Genomic DNA, 14589 nt, shown 5'->3' with positions numbered 1-14589 from the left:
TGACTTCAGAGGTCGCACTTGTGTTCAATCAAGGACGCATTTTAATTCCTTGTTTTCGCCAACAGCAAATGAAACCCCTTCATTAAATGCATAGTGAAGAAAGACATTAAAGCAGAGCATGCATGCACGTCTCAAGGATCCGCTCCCACAAGGCCCCTCCACAATAAGCACCCCGTCGGTAAATCAAGCACCGCTACTCGATTTACGGTCGAGCGGTCTGCTGCAACATTCTGCCGAAATGCTAAACGTTGTTCTTCTGACTCTGAGCTGGCAGCAGATGTAACAGCACAAAGCTGATGAGGTGGCAGGAGCAGGGACGAAGCGTCCGACCCAGAGACTAGTAGTAGTCGCTGGGGTGACGTTAGGCTCCGCTGTAATTAAGCAATTACAAAACCTGTCTGGTTTTCCTCTAATATGATTTTCCGGCTATTTTATTGCAATTTATGAAGCTATCATTCACAATCACTGCAGAATAGTAATGCAGCAGAACTTATAAATAACTTCAGATTAATGACTGATTCATGAAAAGGTGTTTTGTTGCTTTTGTTCCCTGTAAATTTCTGCTTTTGCATCAAATAAGACTGTGACAGGTTACCAACCCTGAACTGCATGTGTAAAATCTATAAACTAAATAGCCCGAGATCAGCCAGTGTTAGCGACAAGACATGTATACTGTCGGATGGGATTACTTTTAACACTTAAGGCATCATCGTGCGAGGCTGTGATAAAGGTGCTCTAATTATAGTTGCTCCACCTTTGAGCAGTCCTCTTAGCACGACTCAGATATCCCGTTAATCGTACGGACAATACTCGACGTATGGCGTGCTCGACGCGGTGCAGAGGTGTCACGAGAAGTGTGAACGCGCCGTTATGAGCTAATGGGTACCTTCTTATTCACTCCGGGAGTTAAGGACATGACATGTAATAAGAGGAGCAACGGGCCTCCCTGGATTTCACACAGCGTGTGGGGCCTCCTTCTCCTCCTCCCTAATCCGCATCATTATTTCGGTCTGTAGCAGAAGCAGCGAAGGCTCAGACCTGACACCTTCACCCAGACACACCTCGGCACAGACAGGTGAGGACAGACAGACAGGTGAGGCCTCCTCTCTGAGACGAGGCGACGCCACTCAGCACGCCCAGATTAGGACACAGCTGCCCTTTAAATTCAAAGAAAGCTTGTAAGATAATATCAATTGGTTTTGGGTTCAATTTAAAGCATTCTCATCGTGTTATTATTATTATTTGTTGTTGGTGTGGATTAGGCATGCCAATCTAATTTGTTGTGTCCATGGTGATTTTTTTTTTCCAGGAGATAAAACCTGAACTCCTCCTCAGGCCTTTAGAGGAACGGGCCTGACTTGAAGAGGGATTTACTGAGCAGCTGCGGGTTAAAACGCGCCACATTATGTCAGGCCTGAGAATGAGGCTTGGCTTATTGTTAACCTTGAGGCCCCTGCAGGCTCTCGGGATTTCTTCATGGCTATTTTCAGAACAATCCTTATCGTTCTCCCCCTCAATTTTAGGACCCGTGTTGCCACAAAGTATCGGTCCTCAAAACAAAGACATCGGTCTGTCTCTTTCTATCCAAATGTAAGACAATGCTAGTCACGTCAGGTCATTAACATAATATATGCACACATGAGTATATGGATGCATTTCACCACATATTGTAATACCTTTACTTTAAAAGAAAACTATATCATTTGTTGCTACTGACCGTTAAATATAATATACTAGTTGCGTGGCATACAACCCATCCTGTACAATTATAAACCTACACATTAATAAAATAATGGAAAAGTACATTTTGTGCAACAGCTTGATCAGATTTTATTCAGTGCTACAGGTTGTGAATCGGGATAGTTGAGGGGCTCTAAAGTACACAGCAGGCAAAGGAATTTCTGTAGGCTTCAAAGCTTCACTCCTCATCAAACCCTTTCTGTTGCAGGAGGGGGGGGGGGCAATTGGGAGGGAAGAAAAAGAAAAACAGCTTTTAAATCCACAGATTAGTATAGTCTTAGTGCCACAAAGCAATTTATTCACTGGGAGTCTAATCTGAGCAAAAAGGGAAACCCATGCGTCTCTATTCTGATTTGCTTGGCAACCGTTCGTCCAATCATCTCCACAGACTGTTTAAGTATTCTGACTGAGTGTGAAGTCATTTGAACGAGGGCTTCACAGAGTTGGATCGGATGGAGCCCCCTGCAGGTCCAATGCTTCCAGCCACACAGATTTAGATTCCAGAGTGTTTCTGGGGCTGCAGGTCAATGCTATTCAAACAGCGGCTTGCAGCTACGCAAGAGGCCAAGCAATCAATCAAGTCAAATGGGCAATCCAACTAGTCTGCGCGGAGAGGGGAGCAGCGTCAGTCGCCAGAGGGAGGCATGCGTTAGCCGTCTGCTACTAACCTTGGCGCCGGCGTCACGGCTTTTAATGCGCAGCTTGTTGACCTGACTCTCGGCGATGTCAGCTCTCTCCTCAGACTCATCCAGCTCGTGCTGCATCTTGCGGAACTTGCCAAGGTGAACATTAGCCTGTTCCTCCTACGTGGATTAAATGAGAGCAATAAGCTGTGGACTGACAGTGCATGAAGACCCAGCGTGACGCCTCGGCGCTTACGGCTTCCTCAGTCGACCTCTTGTAGGCTTTGACCTTCAGCTGCAGCTTGTCCACCAGGTCTTGGAGACGGGCAATGTTCTTGCGGTCCTCGTCAGTCTGTTCAAATACGAGACGACGCTGATTTCCTCAAACTTTAACCACACATGCAGATGTTTGCATGGAGTTCCATTCAGCGCACCTGATAGGTGAGTTCCTTGATGCGACGCTCATATTTACGGATGCCCTTCACAGCTTCACTGCTTCTCTTCTGTTCCATCTCCAGCTCATTTTCCAACTCCTTCACCTGGTGGAGGAGAATGTTTCATGCTCCAAATGGCCTTCAACATTATTCACCTTCAACAATCACAAATGTGAAGAAGAAGAAAAAAGATCGTACCCTGGCCTCGAGCTTCTGCACCTGCTTCTTGCCCCCCTTCAAGGCAATCTGCTCGGCTTCGTCCAGGCGGTGCTGAAGGTCTTTGATGGTTTGCTCCATGTTCTTCTTCATCCTCTCCAGGTGAGCGCTGGTGTCCTGCTCCTTCTTCAGCTCCTCTGCCATCATGGCTGCATCAGTGATGGCCTTCTTGGCCTTTTCCTCTGCATTCCTGCATTCCTGCACGGCGTCCTCCACCTCAGTCTGAAGCTGGGACGTATCGGCCTCCAGCTTCTTCTTCTGGTTTATCAGGCCGGTGTTCTTTTAGAATGTAATTGCGACAGAAGTATTACAACATATTTACATCTATATTTTAAAAGATAAATCCTTTTCCGTTGCGTATTGGTCCAACCTGTGAGTGCAGCAGCTGCACCCGCTCACTGACGTCCAGCAGTTCCTGCTCAGCCAGTTTGCGGCCTCTCTCAGTTTGCTCCAGAGCCGACCTGAGTTCCTCCAGTTCGGCCTGGAGCAGGTTGTTGCGTCTCTCCACGATGGCCATGTTCTCCTTCAAGTCATCATTGGCTCGCAGAGAATCATCGAGTTGGAGTTGAGCATCCTGGAAAATATTCAACACATCTAAAATAATGACGCCATCAAAATGAGACAGGTCTTGGGCGTTTTCTTTACCTTCAAATGGGCGTGGACAGATTTAAGCTGCTTCTGGGCCTCTGCTGCCTGCCTGTTGGCCTGGCTTAGCTGGATCTCCATCTCATTGAGGTCTCCCTCCATCTTCTTCTTCAGACGCATGGCCTCGTTCCTGCTGCGACACTCCGCTTCCAGAGAGCTGTGCAGGGTGTCGATGGTCCTCTGCAGGTTCCTCTTGCTCTGCTCCATCTCCTCGTCTTTCTCAGACATCTTACGGTCCATGTCTGCTTTAATCTGGGCGAATTCAAGCTGGGCCCTCAGAATCTTTCCCTCCTCGTGCTCAAGAGAAGCCTAAAATCACCAGAGCTGTTTGTTAATGCCTGTATTTCCGACCATTCTCCGATGTATAGGTTACACGGGAACTGATTGTGAAGTTTTAGCTCTACCTCCGCTTCCTCGAGGGCAGACTGGATCTCGCTCTTTTCTTGCTCCAGCTGCTTACGGATCTTTTCCAGTTCGTGAATGGTTTTTCCTCCCTCACCGAGTTGCTCGGTGAGATCAGAAATCTCCTCTGTGTATGAAAGCAGTCGTGCTCAATAGGCTTTTGACATCTGCCACAGCAACGTGTTTGTCTGCTCACATATTGTTGAGAATATTACCCTGCAGATTCTTGTTCTCTCGCTTCAGGGTCTCCAGGTGGTCCAGAGATTCTTCATAGGAGTTTTTCAGCTTGAAGAGCTCAGTGCTTAAAGTCCTGGCTTCCTTCTGAGAGCTCTCCAACTCACACTGACTCTCCTCGTGTTTCTGTTTCCACTCAGACAAGACCTAGACATCGAGAGTAATGTAGCGTTTAAACTGCCATGTATAATTGGCAAATTCTAATAGACTGTATTTGCACTTAAAGAATACTTTAAAAGTCAAACATTTGTTTTTAACCACGGGATGCTAAAGAGGTAGTACAGAATGTCATTGACTTGATTTCCATTTCATCTTCAATGTGAGGCAAGGTAAACGTTGAAACAGTATTTGATTCACTTCTGCAGGAGTTTTAGTGCATGTTGAAATCCTCATATACCTTGTCGAAGTTTCTTTGCTTCTTGTCCAGAGCGGCGGCAGCAGCGTTCGACCGCTCCACGTCCACCATGAGATCTTCAATCTCATTCTGCAGCCTGTGCTTGGTCTTCTCCAGAGAAGAGCATTTAGCATTCACCGCTTCAACGGCCTCCTCGGCGTCCTGCAGGCGCTGAGCCAGCTTCTTTCTGTGATTGAATTAATTCCAGTTTTACTGTTATAAATCAGGATTTATTATCACCACAGATTATCAAATGCATCCTCATGGGCAGCAGGAGTCGTGAGGTTAGTAGGAGCTAACGAGTTTGAGAGAGGACATGAGAGTGGCTGGTGTTGGGGAGGACGATGCAAAGGACAGGGTGAAGTGGAGAACGTTGCTGTGGCGACCCCTCAGGGGACAAGAAGAAAGTACAGTAGATAATCATTGATTATCAATCTATGAATACATTTTGATCATAATGCATTCGGCCATTGTTCACCGCCTTAAAGCAGTGGAGAGTTTTCTGAGTGACAATGATTGTTGCTCACTTGGCCTCCTCCAGCTCCTCGGTTCTCTGGATGGCGTCGGTCTCGTACTTTGTTCTCCACTGAGCCACCTCAGCGTTCGCCTTGGACATGCCGCGCTGCAGCTCAGCCTTGCCCTCCTGCTCCTCCTCATACTGCTCCCTGAGGAGGTCACAGTCATGACGGGCGGACTGCAACGCATGGGCCAGGGCACTCTTGGCCTGGATGAATGAATGAAATTAACTGCAAATCGATATTCTGAGTGATTCTCTTCGACGCATGTACATGTCACTGTCTCCATACCTTTATTTCCTCCTCCAGTTGTCTTTTTATATCTTCAAGCTGTTGAGTGTATGAATTTTTCCCTCTCGTCAGCTGAGAAATGAGCGATTCTTTATCCTCTGTTTGTCTTGTCAGCTCATCTAGAGGTGGTAGAAATGGATTTGGTTGTACGAACGTTGGTCGATGTCAAACTAGCTCCTGATCTGATCGTGCCACACTGACCGTTCTCAGCTTGAAGCTTGGCCTTTTGAGTCGTGACATCATGAAGGGTTCTCTGATTTTCATCACACCTGTTCCTGTATTCATTCATTTGATCCTCCAAAGTTCTGCAGGTTTTCTCCAAATTAGTCTACAAAAGAAATATAGCATCATTTATATTGTTTATTATTATTATTTCATGACTCTTTCTGCATTCTTTTTCTACTTTGCACGAACAGTTCCAGTCTCATGCACAAAGGCTCATAATTGTGAATAATTGATTCAATAATAGATGAAATGTAAAGCTCCAAACTGTGTGAATGTGACCTGAGCAGCAGCTTAATGCATCCATACCTTCGTCTTCACTATGTGCTCCATGTTGGAGACCACGTCATCCAGCTCCAGCCTCAGCTCACTCTTCTCCTTCTCCAGCTTCTGCTTGACTCTCTGCAGGTTGTCGATCTGTTCTCCCAGGTCGGCCACGCTGTCGGCTTGTTTCTTCCTGAGCGTGGCCGTGGTGGCTTCATGCTGCAGAGTGGCCTCTTCGAGGTCTCTGCGGAGTTTCAGGAATTCCGCCTCCCTCTTCTTGTTCATCTCGATCTGGACGGATGTCGCTCCTCCGGCCTCCTCCAGCCTCTCGCTGATCTCCTCCAGCTCTCTGGCTAAATCTGCTCTCTGTTTCTCCACCTTGGCCCGGGCAGCTCGCTCTGCTTCCAGCTCTTCCTCCAGCTCCTCAACGCGAGCCTAGTTTTTGGAACATGTTTGAATGTCACATCAAAAGTATGCTAATGTTAGCGTTTAAAACATTCTTTTAGACTCATTCCTGCACTTTCTTACCTGCAGCTCCTTCAGTTTCTTCTGGAGTTGGAGAATTATTGCTTGGTCGTCTTCAATTTTGCTATTCAGCTGGCTGACCTCGAAGTCTTTCCTGTAATATTTTATTTAACAGTGCATATTAAGCTGCGTATATAATATTCAATGATCAAGTTGAATGAACAATATCAAGATGAATTTCTACTTTTTTAGCCGCTCTTCCAGCTGTTGCTTGTCATTTTCTAAATCCATCACAGTTTCTTGGGTCAATTTTAAGTCCCCCTCCAGTTTCCTCTTGGCTCTCTCCAGGTCCATTCGAACTTTCTTCTCTTGTTCGAGAGATCCTTCAAGCTTCACATAAAATCAGACAATTCCAGAATGCATGAAACATCTAATTACAATCTTTTCCAAATAGGGAAACTTTCATAAAGGCTCTCACGTCGTCCACTTGTTGCTCCAGCTTGGCCTTGGCCTTGGTCAGAGTGTTGACTTTGTCCTCTTCACTCTGCAGGTCATCCAGTGTTTGCTGATGAGCCTCCTGCAAGGCTTTCTTTTCCTTTGTCAGCTTAGCAATGATTTCATCCAGGGCAGCCATCTCCTCCACCAGGTTCTTTACCTGTCAAGGTGTTGCAGTGTTCAGGCGAGAATCCTGTCGCTCATTCATGCACTTTACATTCAGGGCTCGCCGCTCTACCTTGTTCTCAGTGGCGTGCTTCTCTTTCTCCACTTTAGCCAGAGTTAATTCTAAGTCATCGATGTCTTTCTTTAGCTCAGAGCACTCGTCCTCCAGCTTCCTCTTCTTAGCAGTTAGCTCGGCATTCATCTCCTCCTCGTCCTCCAGCCTCTCGGTCAACTCTTTGGCTTTAGCCTCCAGTTGAATTTTATTTTTGATCAGTCCTTCACATCTCTCTTCAGCATCACAGAGATTATCTTGCTCCTGCAAAACCACGAATCTCATTAGCATATACCTTAACGAGTATATTCACAAAGCAAAGTAACAAATGGCCCATCCTCTTATTGTCTCATTTCTAATCAGTGGGTGGCGACATGAGAAGTTTGAGTCATGGCAAGTCAACAAGAGGAAGAGTCACAGTCGTATTCATAAATTGGCTTGGCAGACATGATGCACGCGCCACGATCCAGTCCGTCTTCCAGGTCAGACTAAACATCTAATCGGCTGTTTCTCTTCCCAGTACATGGATACATTTCCACCAAAGAAATGGTGAAACCAATTAAAGAGTTTTTGGGTAATCATCCTGGCAAACAAACAAAAAAATGAACTGCATCAATCCCCAAACCTCCAGGAGAATGTTTGCGTGGCGCAACTCTCACCGCTTGGACTTGGAGCTGCAGATCGTTCTTCTCTTGGAGAAGAGTGACCATTTTCTCCTCAAGTTCCTTTCTCCGACTTTCAGATTTGGCGTAAGCCTCTTTGAGCTTGAGGAATTCTTCCTTCATGTTGGCCATCTCCTTTTCGGCCTCTGCGGACCTCAGCAGAGGTTTAATCTTGAAGAACAGCTTCATCCAGGGCCAATTCTTGACCCCCATGAATGAGCGGACGTTCCACTGGATCACCAGCAGCGCATCTCTGCAAAATGTCAACATGAATTGCAAGCCATTGGGAAAACGCATAAATGTCAGTCATGTGTTCCAGCCAGCATGATTTCAACTCAGATGATACCTGCGTTCCACCATCCTCTGATACTCAATCCGAGACAACAGGCCGCGGGACCTGGCTTGAATAGCAGTGATGATTTTGGAGAGACGCTCATCTCTCATCTCCTCCAGCAGACCCAGGAGTCCAGCTTTGAAGAACACCTAACAAACACCAGTGGATATTTAGCGGTTGTTGTTTTGTTTTGTTTTTACATATTCTTTAACTTTCTTTCAAAAAACTTCAGTTGACACCTTGGTGTGTCCAAACTTGTACTGGTTGTGATCGATGTCCAGAGACCCAAGAAGTTTCTCTGCGCCCTTCCTGCTGTCAATGAACTGATCCTCAGGGATGGCGGCGGGATTCAGGATGCGATATCTGGAAAAGAATACAAAAAAATACAAATAATCTTAAAAAGTAACTGAACTTTCTTTTGAATCTTAAATTAAAATACCTCTGTTTGAAATCTCCGTAGAGGATCCTGTTGGGGAAGCCCTTTCTGCAGATCCTGATGCCCTCCAGTACCCCGTTACAGCGCAGCTGGTGCATCACCAGTGGATTCTCCATGGCCCCGGGGGTCTTGGTCTCATTGGGGATGATGCAGCGCACAAAGTGAGGGTGAGTGGACCTTAAGTTGGTCATCAGCTTGTTGAGGTTCTCCTGTTGATATTGGGAAGCATGCATTTTTAAATACTTTATCAACCTGCTTTATTTCAGGTTAACAGCATAACATCTCAGTACCCTATGAAGAGCAGACACAGTTTGAAATGATGAGCCTTTCTTCTTCTTCTTCTCTTTTTTGCCTTCAGCACCATCGCCCGCAGCTGTTGAGAAAAAGTGTGCAACCTTAGAACTAGAAAAGCAACAAAAAAAATTACTTATCGATCCAACTGAAGGTTTCTATGGCAGTGCACCTGAATCAGCACCAGCGTAATTAGCAAAGAGCACAGACAGCAGTTTCAGAGTTGATTTCTGGTACAGTGCAACGACGGTCTCGTTCAGAGGATCCTTGTTCTTCACCAGCCAGTTGTTGATGTTGTAATCAACAGTTCCAGCATAGTGCATCAGAGCAAAGTGAGCCTCTGGCTTCCCTTTCACAATTCTGGGCTTCTGGAAATTGGCAGATTTCCCAAGATGGTTGTCATAAAGCTTGGCTTTAAAGGTGGTGTCACTGGCTTTGGGGAACATGCACTCCTCTTCGAGGATGGACATGATACCCATCGGCTGAGGAGACAAGAATAGGGCATTAAAATGATGCTTTAGTTATGTGCATGTATGTAGCCCAGGATTTTACCTTTTCAATCAGGTCAATGCAGGCCTGCAAGTCCATCCCGAAGTCGATGAAGGTCCATTCAATGCCCTCTTTCTTGTACTCTTCCTGCTCCAGCACAAACATGTGGTGGTTGAAGAACTGCTGCAGCTTTTCATTGGTGAAGTTGATGCACAGCTGCTCAAAGGTATTGAACTGCAAATGTAAAAAAAAAAAAATAATTAAATCGATTTTAACTTTTTAATCACTTTATATTGAAAGGGCTGGTATATTCTGTCAAAAAATTACATACATCAAAGATTTCAAACCCAGCAATATCCAGTACACCGATGAAGTACTGGCGGGGCTGCCTGGTCTCCAGTGACTGGTTGATTCTCATCACCATCCACAGGAACATCTTTTCATAAACAGCCTTTGACAGAGCTCCAACCGCGTAGTTCACCTGTGGAACAATACGCAATATAAAAGTATAGAAGTAAAAAAAAAAACGTAGCTTTTATATGCACTTTTTAATGCAAACGATCGTCTCCTGCAGAAAGAGCCGTCTGGAAAACATAACGTGTTCACGTACTACTTCTTGAATGTTTTTGCAGAGCACATGTTTTGTCTGACCAAAACAGCTCGTCGACTGGTTCGCCACAAGGGTGTGTATTGTCCCCCTTATTGTATATTTTATATACAAACATGTGCCAAAGTAAACATGACAAGAGGAAAATCATCAAATATGCTGATGACTCGGTCATCGTGAGTCTCCTGGATGGTGATGAGAGCAGCCACGGTCCAGTTGTTGATGATTTTGTCCTCTGGTGTGAGGAATCCTTCCTACAGCTAAATATAGCTAAAACATGACATGCTGATAGACTTTAGGAGGAAACCTCATCAGCGGGACGTTACTCTAATTAATGGTCAGGTCATTGAGCAGGTGCAAGCATACAAGTACCTCGGGACCATCATTGATAGCAGATTGAAATTTGTGGAGAACAGTGAAGCAGTGAGCAAGAGGGGTCAGCAGCAACTCCACTGCTTGAGGAAGCTGGCTTTTTTCAAGATTGACCAAACTATCATGAAAATGTTTTATCACTCCTTTATTGAAAGTGTTGTGTCCTTTTGTTTGGTGTCATGGTTTGGCCAGGCTACTCTGAAACAGAAAAATGGGTTGAATGTTATTGTTAAATGGTCAAGTCGTCTGCTTGGTGAAGCTCAGACCAGCCCTGCGTCCTTGAGAATCGCCTCCTCCGTGTTACGGGATGACCTGCACCCCCTGTACGGTCATTTTGTCTCTCTGGCCTCTGGCCTCAGCAGTACAAAAATAGCTTTGTCCCGACTGCGGTGGGTTTGCTGAATAAGCATTAGTCTTTTAACGGTTTGTATAAATTTTAGATGTATGTTTGCTGGTTTTAAATGGATATTGGATGTTGTAACTTTATCTCACAGCAAAACAAATCTACCTTCGGGTACCAATAATGTAACCTTGAACCTTGACCCTTGAACCTTGTAGGTTTAAAACGGAACATAACGGCATCTGTTAGTTGATTCTAACAACCAAAACTTCAATGGGTTTTTTTTTCCAGTATTTATTCGTGATTAATGTTTTTGTGAATCCAGAAGTAGATTTGAAAGCAGATCATAATATGTTTTTTTATTCTTTATTTTTTGGTTTCTTACCTGGGCGACAGTTTGTCCCTTGGTGACCCACTCGTTCCCGACTTTAACTCTCGGGTGACAGAGACCTTTGATGAGGTCAGCAGAGTTCAGGCCCATCAGGTATGAAATTTTGTCAGCATCTGCGAAAAGGCATGAACTTTAATGTAAAACTGTAACGGCGCTGACCAGGAGTGAACGGGAATATATTGTGATGTGCTTTACAGAGACGTGGCTGCATCAACATTTGCCACTGTTGGGGACACCCAGAGCCCGTCTTACCCTCAGTGCCATCGGCCTCCGCCTGCTCCTCCCTCTGTCGCTGCTTGAACTTCATGTTGCCGTGATGCATGATGGAACCAGTCAGCTTGTAAATGCTGTTCTTCTCCTCTTGAGTGAAGCCCAGAACATCGAAGGCACTCTGTGGCGGATGATAGCACAGCATCGCTAATCGGTCTGGACAGCTTTGACCTCATTGGTGCATTAAAATCTTTTTAACAAGACAAACTTGTTATGTGATTGATAAAACAAACTGTACAAGAAATACTCTCTATATTGTACGTAGTTCAGCGTCTTCAGATAATTTTAATCTCATTTGTTGATTATTATTATTATTATTATTATTAGAGTTTAGTATAAAGTCGTAAGCAGAAGGAGGGAGCGCCTGACATCTGTTGCCATCAGTTCATCTGCATCATCAATAGAGGCCACTTGTGTTTCCCCCTGAGAGATGAAGCCATAGTCGTAGGGATTATTTGTGATCAACGTCATTTCTGGAGGACAAAAGAGACATAATGAGACAGGTGACAGATGACAGATGGGCATGCGACTGAAGTTAGAAGCGAAAGACAGCCATGCTTTTCCGTAATGGTCTCCGGTCACCGCCGAGAGGACGGGAACCACAGGCGTGCTCTTACCCAGGAGCTCTGGCTTCTTGTTGGACAGAATCTGGTAGAAGATGTGATAATCTCTCTCAGCCCTGAGCTGGAAGGTCACGCGGGACTTCTCCAGAAGGTCTGACAACAGGCGAATGTAAGAGTGACTGTGAAATTACCTGCATTTCTATGTTAAAATAGATATAGTCTATGAAGGCTGATGATGTTTGTTCTTACAAGTTTCAATATCGGCAGAGGCTAATTTTCCCCTGGTATCAAAATGGATTCGGATGAATTTACCCTGAAACAATAAAGTGTGGCGTTATGAACACAAATGATGTTGATGCTAACTGCTGCTGCTGCTGTTGATTCATGTGACGGGAATAAACGAGTCGCCGCTATTCACACAAACATTAGAGACTCACAAATCTGGAGGAGTTGTCGTTCCTGATGGTCTTTGCATTCCCGAAGGCCTCCAGAGCCGGGTTCGCCTGGATGATTTGATCCTCCAGGGTGCCCTGTCAAAGAGGAATGTTGCGTTTGCTGGATGTTGTTCAAAGCTACACGTCTTCAGTAGCTGCAGCTTAAAGGGAAATCCTAACCCACACATTAGAATTCAAAGGTAACGTGACACCAATTATTGTTTGACATTTTTACTTTAGACCACTTTGTTTAAATGAGGCGAGAGTTGTTGCTGTTGTTTGTTGCTTATCTGTGTTGCTTCATTTGTTCAATCGGTTCATGCATCTACGTAACACGGCCTGTTACTCACCTTGTCCTTGGCATTGGGGTCTTTCTTTATGCCTCCAGCAGCGATGCTTGCAAAATACTGGATGACTCTCTTTGTGTTGACCGTCTTTCCCGCACCGGATTCTCCACTGCAATTGCAAAACAGTCTGTATTGATGTAGCTTGATGGACACAGACTGTGGACTGAAGTTTCATGCTTTAATAATGTAATAATAATACATACGTGATCAGAATTGACTGGTTTTCCCTGTCTACAAGAGCAAAATTGCACAGTTTTGTTAGTATCAAGATTCAATATTTTTTATATCTAACAGAAGTGACCTGAAATATCATGTGTCTCTGTGTTTCTTACCTGCCAGCAAGTACTGGTAGGCGTTGTCAGAGATGGAGAAGATATGAGGAGGCGCCTCGGCCCTCTTCTTCCCCCTGTAGGCAACCACAACTTCTTGGTTGTAGACTGGCAGCGACTTGTAGGGGTTGACGGTCACGCAGAACAGCCCAGAGTAGGTCTGCAAGGAACCATCGCTGTTTTTTAAGATCAACCATTTATGCATCTGAACGTTTGGATAGATTGACGAGTTCAGATTGTGGACACACTGCTAAAGATGCAGGGTACGATTGATTGACTGCTCACATAGATCATCCACGCTGCATAACGCTCTTTAAGGTTAAACAGCACGGCCGGTTCGTGGAGGAAGGTCAACATGGCCATGTCCTCGATCTTGTCAAACTTCGGAGGATTCTGTTGCAGAATCTGGGAGTCTTTGATGATCACAGTCTGAGGAAAGTCAAGGCATTTGAATATAGAATGAACACGTGATATTCGCTCGGTAGTGTGACATTTATGAGTGTGTTAAAGCATTCTGTTTCTTTTGGGGTTGGGTTACCTGTGTGTTCTTCATTCTAACCCAGGTGGCAGCAATGCCTCATTTAATGACTCAGCTGCTTAGCCGAGTGACCGGAGGCACGCTCACACTCACTCAACCATAGATCCCATACATTAAGTATGTATCAGTTTACACCTAGACTAACACTTGGTCTCACAGACTATAATTTAATTTGATTTCTGGCGAAATGTGACCACTGACCTTCCCGTGCTGTGTCTCTACAGTGACCTGGTCTCCGTCTCGGCTGGTAATGGTTGCCTTGACGAACTCCTCCACTGGATCCAGGGCAAAGCATTCCTTCTTTATGTCAAAAACACGCATGGATGCCTCCATACGCTCTTTATCCGACTTCCTTAGGTACGGGGCAGCCAACCCAAACACAGACATCTCTGCATCCCCCATGGCTCCTCTAATGTACAGACAGAATAGTGGTTGACGAAGGCCTCATTCTGACTTTATAGTATCACCAAATATCTCACTTATAATACAATGCAACTGCCGCATTTGGAATTTTTAATCATCCAATAAGAACCTCCATGCATGCATCGGAAAAGGAGAATTTACCAGTGTGTTTCCACGCAGATGATAAGAGAGCTCAGACTCGAAGTGGACTGGGAATACTGGAATAAGACAATTTAAAATGACCACAAGAGGTTTTAATTGAAGCGTCACACTCACAAGACAGTTAGAGTAATTGGCTGAAATGGACACATATATCTGACAAAGACATTTTAATTAAGTGTAGCAGAAAATTAGAATAATTGATTAACAGCTTACATAGAAAAACAAGACCAGTTGAGCAGACTTACATAGACCAGGTGAAGAGGAAGAAGCTGCTCGACCTGCAGGGAAAGCAGGCTTCAAATATATAACCCCAGATAACCCTGCCTTACAAGGCCAAGGGCACCACCCTGACCTGCTGATGAACACACACGCATGCACAAGCACAGCAAGTACACACAAATTCAAACACTACACACATTGTGGTATTTGCCATCACTTTTGACAAGGCTCTCGTGATGGCTGGCT

At 45.1% G+C, this 14589-nt stretch overlaps 1 protein-coding gene across 1 annotated transcript; it reads right to left on the bottom strand.

Moving 5' to 3' along the window:
• Nucleotides 1-1918: 1918 nt before the first annotated feature.
• On the bottom strand, nucleotides 1919-13962 carry LOC137904515 (myosin-7-like). The gene is made up of 37 exons (XM_068748705.1): nucleotides 13762-13962; nucleotides 13308-13451; nucleotides 13026-13182; nucleotides 12897-12924; nucleotides 12697-12802; nucleotides 12350-12442; nucleotides 12162-12225; nucleotides 11967-12065; nucleotides 11719-11822; nucleotides 11332-11470; nucleotides 11074-11192; nucleotides 9701-9850; nucleotides 9433-9603; nucleotides 9053-9362; nucleotides 8880-8962; nucleotides 8593-8798; nucleotides 8393-8516; nucleotides 8166-8302; nucleotides 7817-8072; nucleotides 7179-7421; nucleotides 6924-7100; nucleotides 6690-6835; nucleotides 6509-6599; nucleotides 6026-6415; nucleotides 5696-5822; nucleotides 5495-5613; nucleotides 5216-5412; nucleotides 4692-4875; nucleotides 4276-4441; nucleotides 4063-4187; nucleotides 3659-3967; nucleotides 3384-3587; nucleotides 2996-3292; nucleotides 2798-2902; nucleotides 2620-2715; nucleotides 2409-2543; nucleotides 1919-1939 (listed from the first exon to the last, which is right to left on the bottom strand). Exons 1-37 carry the CDS (start codon nucleotides 13960-13962, stop codon nucleotides 1919-1921), a joined length of 5823 nt encoding a protein of 1940 aa, XP_068604806.1.
• Between the last annotated feature and the right edge of the window lie 627 nt (nucleotides 13963-14589).

Source organism: Brachionichthys hirsutus, chromosome 15 (genome assembly GCF_040956055.1).
Source record: "Brachionichthys hirsutus isolate HB-005 chromosome 15, CSIRO-AGI_Bhir_v1, whole genome shotgun sequence".
In the NCBI taxonomy this organism is placed as follows: domain Eukaryota; kingdom Metazoa; phylum Chordata; class Actinopteri; order Lophiiformes; family Brachionichthyidae; genus Brachionichthys; species Brachionichthys hirsutus.
Note: the sequence above shows the minus strand (reverse complement) of the source record. Positions and strands in the feature narration are given on the sequence as shown.

Excerpts from the sequence above, each read along its gene's own strand:
- LOC137904515 (XM_068748705.1), bottom strand. The coding sequence starts at position 13,962 with ATGGGGGATGCAGAGATGTCTGTGTTTGGGTTGGCTGCCCCGTACCTA. Across the intron at positions 9,851-11,073 it reads AGGGACAAACTGTCGCCCAG|GTGAACTACGCGGTTGGAGC; the intron begins GTAAGAAACCAA and ends ATTGTTCCACAG. Across the intron at positions 1,940-2,408 it reads GCCGTGACGCCGGCGCCAAG|AAAGGGTTTGATGAGGAGTG; the intron begins GTTAGTAGCAGA and ends CTCCTGCAACAG.